The 9,297-nt window shown below is 33.5% G+C and overlaps 1 protein-coding gene across 1 annotated transcript; it reads right to left on the reverse strand.

Moving 5' to 3' along the window:
* Positions 1-2,464: 2,464 nt before the first annotated feature.
* On the reverse strand, positions 2,465-8,907 carry LOC119192254 (the record flags this gene model as incomplete). Its single annotated transcript, XM_037446081.1, has 3 exons — positions 8,646-8,907; positions 6,212-6,693; positions 2,465-2,566 (listed from the first exon to the last, which is right to left on the reverse strand). Coding segments are annotated over exons 1-3 (795 nt in total), but the record flags the coding sequence as incomplete, so codon positions are not given.
* Between the last annotated feature and the right edge of the window lie 390 nt (positions 8,908-9,297).

Here is a 9,297-nt window from a genome sequence, read left to right on the forward strand (position 1 = left end):
CGGTTCTATCCATTTATTAGTAACATTGACTTGTAACAAATATCCTTACTAATATAAATGTAAAATTGTTTGTTACCCTTTCAGGGTTAAATTACTGAATCAATTTTAACCGAACTTGGTATAGGGTACAGCTATTCTTATATGTATTGTACGTGGTAAAATCCGCGAGCGTAAGGCTGTATTTTCATAAAAAAATATTCATTACATCTGGGACGAACCTCTGGTCCCTCTGACGCAGCTGCGAATCCAAATACTTTAATTAAAACAAAAGGTTAGGAAACATTTTACGCAAAAAACAATTCTCAGTTCATATTGTTAGTAAAACAAAAGTTTGTTTTCAATTTTAATTTTAATCACGATTATAAATTCATTTTTTTACTTTTGTTTGGAGGTACTTCGAGCCTGTTTATTACATACAAGCATTATGTTTTTTATGGCTTTGAATGACGAGACGAGCTTTCCTTCGCCTGATGGTAAGCGATATGACCGCCCATAAGCAGTACGAACAACATCCAACACCTTGAATTACAAAGTAATGTTTGGTATTCCACTGCGCTCGCCATCCAAAGCCATGATGTGTTAAGTCTTATTATGTCCAGAAGTTACACTTGCTATAATGTCCTTCAACCGGAATACAACAGTGACTACACACAGCAGCTTGGCGGCAGAAATGGACATTTCAGTGGTACTACCCAGGCGGACTCTCAAATATGAGAGACCTACCACCAGTGCTTTGTCTATTTCCAGCATGTTAATTAATGTCACATATAATATTAATTAGTTTAATAGTTGCCAATTGAAGCATAATTAACTTATACCGTGTGTACATAATTATCGTTAATGAGACATTGTTTCATAATTAAGTCGATATCGTGAAGATTATGATCTAATTCCATAGCAGTATTATCCTACTATCAGAACTTGATTCGTTCGAACAAATCGTTTTATGAAAATATATCTCTATACATGTTATAAAACAATGTCCCCAAAAGCTGCCTGTATCTGATAGATTTTCTCAAAATCCACTGAACGGATTTTTCTTGAAGAAGGTTTAAGTTAATAGTACACTACGGTTTTATGTAAGTTAACTGAAATATAACGATTACTTTTGAAGGAATAAAAGAACTAAAAAAAGGAGTAGTATATTTTGACATCACATCACTAAAAAAAAATATTATGACGGGCCATATAAGGAACAAGGCTATCTTCGGTCACTCTACTTTATAAATAAAAGTTCTTACATCCATAATTCTAAGTACAAATATATTTACTTTCATGCTTCAAAAGTCAAAAGTAATTGACAAACATAATTTATTTTGCCAACTTAACTAGTTTTAATCAAATTTCTGTTCCCTTAAATTCTGAGTACTTTCATTTACCTGGAACTGCCGTTAGCAACTCAAATATTAATACGCTTGTTAAATTAAGTAAAGTTTACTTGGTTATTGCGGTAGACGGTAATGAACAAAACAATTTATTAGTAGAATGTTATAAATAATTTCTCATCTTCTTAGTCTATTGCTAAGGCGGCGATAGCTGTAGTTTGGTGTGGAACGGACTGCCGAGACGAATGTCCGCAGGTTCAAAACCCAAGGGCGCACACCTTTGATTTTTCTAAGTGTGTATTCTTTGTGAATTATCGCTTGCTCTAACAATGAAGAAAAATATCGTGAAGAAACCTGCATACCTGAGAAATTCTCTATAATAATTTTGAGGGTGTGTGAAGTCTACCAATCCGCACTAGGCCAGCGTGGTGGACTAAGGCCTAATCCCTCTTATAAGTAGAGGAGGCCCGTGCCCAGAAATGGGACCGTAAATAATACAGGGCTGATATTATATATGGTCTGTTAAGTAATGACGTATATGTACAAATCGTGGCATGCTTCTAACATATAAAACGGATGGTAATGATTTTGTATCATCACTACCAAATAAAAATTATAATGAATGAAACTCTACAGTATGGTTAACCTTAGGTAAATGACAGTAATCATCTTCAAGTCTGACGTCTGTTGATAATGATCCTTATGGTAATGATGTTGATATCGTATCAGTAATGACACAAACATTGGCGTCTATTCTTGGCTATATTTACTTACATTATGGTAATTACATTATAATTTTACTGATAGTAGACCCTTTTATAAGTGAGAGTCCGCCTGGGTAGGTACCACCGCAATGTCTATTTCTGCCGCCAAGCAGCATTATGTAGTCACTGTTGTGTTTTAGTTTGAAGGGTATTGTAGGCAGTAACTACTGGACATATTAAGACTTAACATCTCATGTCTCAGGATGGCGAGCGCAGTGAATTACATAACAATAGTTTGTAATTCAAGGTTGGGTATTTCTACTGTTTACGGGCGGTCGTATCGCTTACCATCAGGCGAACGGCACGCTCGTCTCGTCACTAAGACGAATATATATTTCTTTTAATAAAAGATTATGGTAATGATATAAAACTTACTTTAACATGTCTCCCGTGCGCTGAGAAGAATCGATTATCAGCACTGTAAGTTACTAAACCAACTGACAGTAGGGAATAGTCCTTTTTCCTTATCCAAGTTACCTGAAAACATAGTTCATTTGAGTTTCCATTAAACATTTTCAAGTTTTGTACAAAATAGAACAATTTTCAATAAATAATTAATTTCATTTTGAAATGTTTCACTCTTGCTTGTTTTATTATAGAACTAGAAAATTGTTGTGAATTTTGTATAAACGAGATAGCGAGCAGCTACAATTTCAAACAATGCTTCTGATTTTAGTTTAAACATGGAAATACTAGCTTTTACCCCGGCTTGGTTAAACATAGCTAGTGGAATATTTATTCCAATAAAATAATTTGAAACAGGTCAAGGTACCACAAGAAGCTTGTTGAAGTTATGCCATGAAAAAAAATATTGTTCATAAAGGTTACGTCAAGCAGCGGACGAGGCGAAACAGCGACGCCTGCGATCGACTCTATGAGATACATTCATATTATAAAAAGTCCCTTGTCTGTCTGTATGTTATAGATTTGCTCAAAATCTACTAGCTTTTTATGAAATTTGGTATGGAGATAGTTTAAGACCTTGGGAAGGTTATAGACTTTGTATTCCGGGAAAATATATAGCGGAATTTTATCCTGGAAAACTCCTTCACGTAGGCGAAGCCGCGAGCAAAAGCTAGTATTCTAAAGCATTAATCAGTATATTACAACTGTTTACATTCCACCAGAACCATCATTGACGTATTTTCGCGTTCCGTGTCGCGTTCCGAGATCAGCCTGTGTATGTCCAATACCAACAGGCCAGCACAATTGTGTCACGGCCGAGGAGTAATCATCTCTTGTCCATCGATATTCTATTGGACCCTATTCCACTTACCATCAGGTAGAGTAGGGCCACTTGTCTGTACCCGTAAAAAGATATTTTAATATTTGCCTAGTGGAAATTGTATTTCACTAAATCTATTGGCATAGTTTTTCAAACCGGCTAGGGACCCTAATTCATATTTACGTTTACCAATACCTCAGTCTCCGATATTGGCGAGGCCTTAGTAATTTATTCAACAAATAAACTTGAAAACGAAAATGGCGGGGTTATTTTTATTGGAAAATGTATGAGACATCAGAAAACCTATCAGATTTTAATCAAAGCCCATTTTCTAAATGACGTCTACACGTGGGTTTAAAGATAGATTTAAACCCAACCAAGCATGTGATGTAGATTTAACTATGTATCACAATCTAGACAAATAAAATTCAAATATCTGTAATTTTGAAATAAGAATTCCTAATCATAGCCTAGATCGTAAGTAAACCAAAGAGTTTTTTATTAATCATCTGTTTATGTATTCATATCTTAAAAAAGTCTGAGGCGAGATTAAAGAGAATGAATGTCATAGATGAAGAAATTTTGAGACAGAAATATTATACAGTATGTATTTTTAGTCGTGGGACCCATGTACTAAAATATACGTAACAAGAAAATATATTAATGACAGAGTAAACCTAAAAAAACGAATATAGCTCTCGAAGTGTGGGTACCCATGTTGGCTAGTTTTTAGACCCATCTTATCGCTTATTATCAATAAGACCTTTAATGATCCGTTTTCTTCATACTTTAAACCTGGCTTTTTTATATATCAGTGGTAAAAATTGAAGATCCTTTCACAAGTTTCTCAACTAACCTCAAGCATTCTATAGGTAACTGCGTACTGAATAGGTAACGTTATAAAATGTACATGTGCCAGCGATGGTATGTAATTACAAAATATGATTTGAATATTTGAATCACAATTCTAGTCCTTATTGCTTCGTCAACTCAACACAAACATCGCTTCAGTACACCGACGTCTTAGTCTCAATTCTCATAGATATGCCTTTGACGATCGAGGTTTCAGTCACATACCTACGATATTTGATCAGTTCCACTGTCCCCAGCAACGCTCTACCCACAATACATATTGACTTTATTATATTGAATACATATATCGGAAATTACAGACCTTTTCTGGATATTACGTAATAAGAATTACATATTCCAGTAGAACAAACAACAAAATTGTGTTTGAAAGATGTAATCAAACATACTTTTGTAAACAATGATAGAATTCCAATATTTGATGGGTATGGATAGGGCCTCTTTCTGGCGAGGTAAATTACGTTCCATAATAATTCAGGTTGTTTACTGAGTAATTTTTGGATTATAAAAGCATGGATAAGTTGTATGAGCTGTTTTGGTATTTGTAATGTTTCTATACAAATTACTGTTTGAATATTTTATTCAAAATTTTACTGCTTTGTAGGTATTTCGAGTAATTCTCAACATATTGAGATCGTAATTATTTTGTAAAATCATTGATTCTAGGTTCAAGTCAAAGAATAAACAATGAAATACTATATCATTCATATGGTTTCTTGGTTTGGTAAAATAAAGAGTAAATATTCTTAATTAAAATTTAAGCATCATATTATGATAGGCTGGAGAAAATAAGCATTACTAGATATCATATAAAAAATATTGAAGGTGTCATAAACTGTCAGAAACTAACCTTAAAATATTAGCAAAAGATGTTTACGAACTTCACGGCGTACTATGATAATATTATAACAATAAACGCAAATGAAACATCTGAACTATTAATTTTGATGGTTTGTTACGAATCTAAACAATCTATGCTAACATTCCAAATGATATTCAACAAGAATATCATTTATCAGATGTAATCAAAAATTAATCAAGAAACCTGACTTAAAACAAATAGGTATTTACCATGAATGAATTTATTTTAAAAATAGAAGTTGTAAATGAGTATGTGAATCCACTTGATCGTAAATCTATGACATCTACAATACTAAATGATAGGTTGGCGCTTCCACCAAGCTTATTACACATACATACATAGTACCACGCCAGTAAAACCAAACTTAAACCAATCTTAATGATCTTACAAATCACAACATTTTCATTCCAATTTTGTCAGCAGTTGGTCAAAGAAGCTATTTTGGGAGACAAATCTACAACGCAGTTGTATCTTTCCGTTTGACTTACATTATGTATTAAAAAGAAGGGTCGCGAAATGTGAGCTATTTAGGAGTTTAATAAGTTTCCCCGTTCGATAAGACCCGTGCTAGCTTGTTTTACTTTAAATATATTTCGATTGTATGAATGCATAAATCACGAAAATTTATTACACGAATAGTAAGTATTTGAATGTAGGTTATTTATATGCAAAACTTTGTTACAGTTGGGACCGCAGGTACCTATGTTGGGTTCTACAGTGTGAAAACAGAATTTATATCAGCAAATAGATTAATGTTCAACACTTCTGGGTTGTTAGGGTTTGAAGTCGTTCGTACACCTTTGACAAGAGTTTTGACATCACTAAACTGTTCTGCCGTGCTAAACTCAAAAGCGGTATCTCAAAAAAATCAAAATCTTGATTTTTATGTCGTCAGATAGCTTAAAGAAATACCCATCTAATGGAACTCACCTAAATAACGGTATCTTATTTAGAACTCCTTAAAAAAACCTTAAAAGAATTTATCTATCTCAGTTTTACATACAAAACTATACAAATATATTTACAAAACTGTGACTATCTCGAAATAACATGCCGTTTTTGCGCTTAGCACGGCAGTGTTGTCCACTTAAATTTTTATACTTGACGATAATTTATTTAAGTTTCGTGATGCAAATAGTATAAATCATGTAAATAAGATACTTACTGTATTTTCTGTTATATCACTAACTTCACAATGTAGTATCGCAGTCGTGCCTATCTGGGCTATAACTGTAGTACAATTTTCAGTCAAAAATATTCCACTTTTACCACTTTTCCCACTTAATTTATTCACAGCCGAAGCCGTTGAGTCTCTGTACATTTTCTTTACTTTATTCAACGATTTTGATAGTGACGTTTCGTCTAATTCCTCAGCCAGTTCTTTACTAGTTATTCTATTTTTATTATGCCTTCTATTTAGCTCGTTTACTTGCTCTTCTATAATGTTATCTATATTATTTACATCGTCATTATAATCGTTATCTAATGTGGAGGATGAAAGGCGTAGAGGTTTCGGTAATTTGGGATACGTTGGGTGTACACTAAGTGTGTATTCAGTAGTTGTTGGTATTTCAGTTGATCCATAGTTTTCAAATGTTGTGTAAACCATTGTTGTTGATGTAGATGTTGTTGTTCTTCTTCTGTGACCTGGAAACATACTTTATGTACACGTGGCGTAATAAAAAACAGTAAATTAAATATAAAGTTGGTATTCATGTTATCAGTTTTAAAATTACATTAATAATTATTAGACGCTAAATGCGAGGGACTAACACAAACATTGTTAAATACGATGAACTAGAAAATATAAAACATAATATCTAATCGTATATTTACAAACTTGTAAAGGATCTCCATACATCGAGTCAAAAGAAGTTACACATAAATCTCATAAAGGTAAAAAAAAATTTAACCTACATCTTTTTATAATGACCCAAATTCCCTCTAAAATAAGACTTATTTTTAATCGGCTTAAAAGATTTATAGCATTTTATATACTCCATCAAATTCCAATAATACAATGAGCTTCATAATCTTTCTTTTATAATTAAATTCAAGAGTATTCGTAAGATTTCAGGTGGGCCGTATTTCAATTAACTTCATTAGGTAATAATATTATCTTAGATATAACCTTGTAATTATCGAACAAGTTAGGCATTTGCCTAGAATTACAATTAATTGGCAAATTATCTTTGTGATTATTCAAGAAATTCGTCATGAAATCCATATGAACTTGGTATGTGTTAAATGCATATATCATTATTAAATTAATGAGTTTTTACGAATTCAGTGAACAGTGATGCGAGTTGAAAACATAAGAAGAATAGTGACAATGTGCCGCATCGTAGATTTTACAAGTGACACTATAAGGTAGTAAGCGTAGTGGACTCCAAATATGTCCCTCGCCAGTCGATATAATTATGCCGGCTGTTAAAATTCTATTTACCAAATAATTGTAATTGAGTCACCAAGATTTTTTGGACCAAAGTTAACTTTACCTACGTGGTGTGGCTGACAAAACGAGTTCTAGCGAACCACCTAATGGTACTAACTGAGACAAATTATGAGCATTCTTCCCAAAGTAGTGGTACATTTATAAACCAATCAAAACGCATGATCTATATAAGTCTTAGCATTATTACATTATAATACCGGAGTTACCTATTCATGTCTTTAATACCAACTCATTTAATGTATTTAATGTGAAAATTGTAGCAAAGTATACATTTCAGAGAAATTTATAATGTGTATTACTTCGAATTGCAGTAAAATATAAGCGAATTTCGTCGAAACGTTTGCTGATTTCTGGTTATGTGCACACTTTGCTGTAAAATGGGGTCATTTTAACTGTAGAAGCAAAAAGAAAATTCTGTTAGTACTCAACAAATATTAAACATGATTTCTGCTCATTTCTGATGTTTTCGGAATGGGAAATACGTTGAGGATAAGTTAATAGTGATTTACGGCTTAGCTATCGTTGTACTACCGACTTTAAACGTCTTTAAAGGAGTAAACACTTTTATTACCTCTTGAACGTATCTGTAAGGAGAGTTTATGAATTAACGTTTGAGTTAGTGTTCAAATAACTTAAGTGAGCTAAATAATGAACTACGATGCGTCAGTACTTGACATGCTTCAATGTCAAGCTCAGTTAATGCTTTGCAATATGTGATAGTTTGCAACTCAAAGGATACGAAGATACTCGATATGGAGTGTCCAACAACTACTAATAGTGTATCATGATTGTCTCATCTGTTACAGTTTTTGGATGACATTTTCCATCAACCGTATGACGTACTTTGTCACCTAATTGTCAAAATATTAGTATTACCAACGTAGTCTGGGAACGAACTTCGTCTACTGTAGGAAGTTGGACAATTAATGTTTCTAACTCCTACCTTTTTATTTGATTGATTTCGTTGCGGAATAAAAATAAAACAGTGCTCCCTGAGACTCGACGACCTAATTCTCTCACTGCTCGGTGCCATAAAATGCGTGCCACTGCTGATCCGGGCTTGCAGGAGTTGTAGTGGTGGGTCTATGGGCGGAAAAGTCTCTAGTACTGATAGTAGTTGTGTAAAATACTAGTGAAACCTTACCTTTCTTGTGATGTCTCGTGAAGTTCCCAAATACGCTACCGAGCCTCTGCTGGTTCCTCGTAGTGCACAACTCTAATGACTTCAAATCGTCAGCGTTCTGCGCGACCAGTATAGATGACTTCTTCGACTCCATAGCACTGCTCAGCAATTCAATTTTGAGCAAAAGAACGATAGTGACATAAATTAGTTTCGGTTCTCTACAGCAATACATTGTTTTTGACACTTGCACCTGTCACATATGCAAATCACTTAAATTTATAGTCATTTTACACTGTTATCTGGTGATGCTTCTGTGTTCTGTTGTGAATTGATGGTGCATTCTGTAAAGATAGAAAGATTTATGTTAACATCATTCAAATCAGATTTGCTGGCTCGACATTTATACAGGGCATTATGACATAGCATTACATATCATTTTGACATAGCATTACAAAATAAAACCATATACTCGTCTTTTACCTTTGTTGACATTGTGCGAAAAATCATCCTAATATTTTCATCAAAAATCCTGGTTTTAGTTTTCTGATTTTTAATCATTTTGTAGTTTAATGCGAATATGGCGTGTGCGTGGATGTATTTCTTACTGAAATTATGTTGTTGCCGCTGCAACGAATTCTCTTAGAGTAGAATTAGTGGCTTTAGCGCGCAAAAT

The sequence above is a fragment of the Manduca sexta genome, unplaced genomic scaffold (assembly GCF_014839805.1).
Source record: "Manduca sexta isolate Smith_Timp_Sample1 unplaced genomic scaffold, JHU_Msex_v1.0 HiC_scaffold_2529, whole genome shotgun sequence".
NCBI classification, from domain to species: Eukaryota; Metazoa; Arthropoda; class Insecta; order Lepidoptera; family Sphingidae; genus Manduca; species Manduca sexta.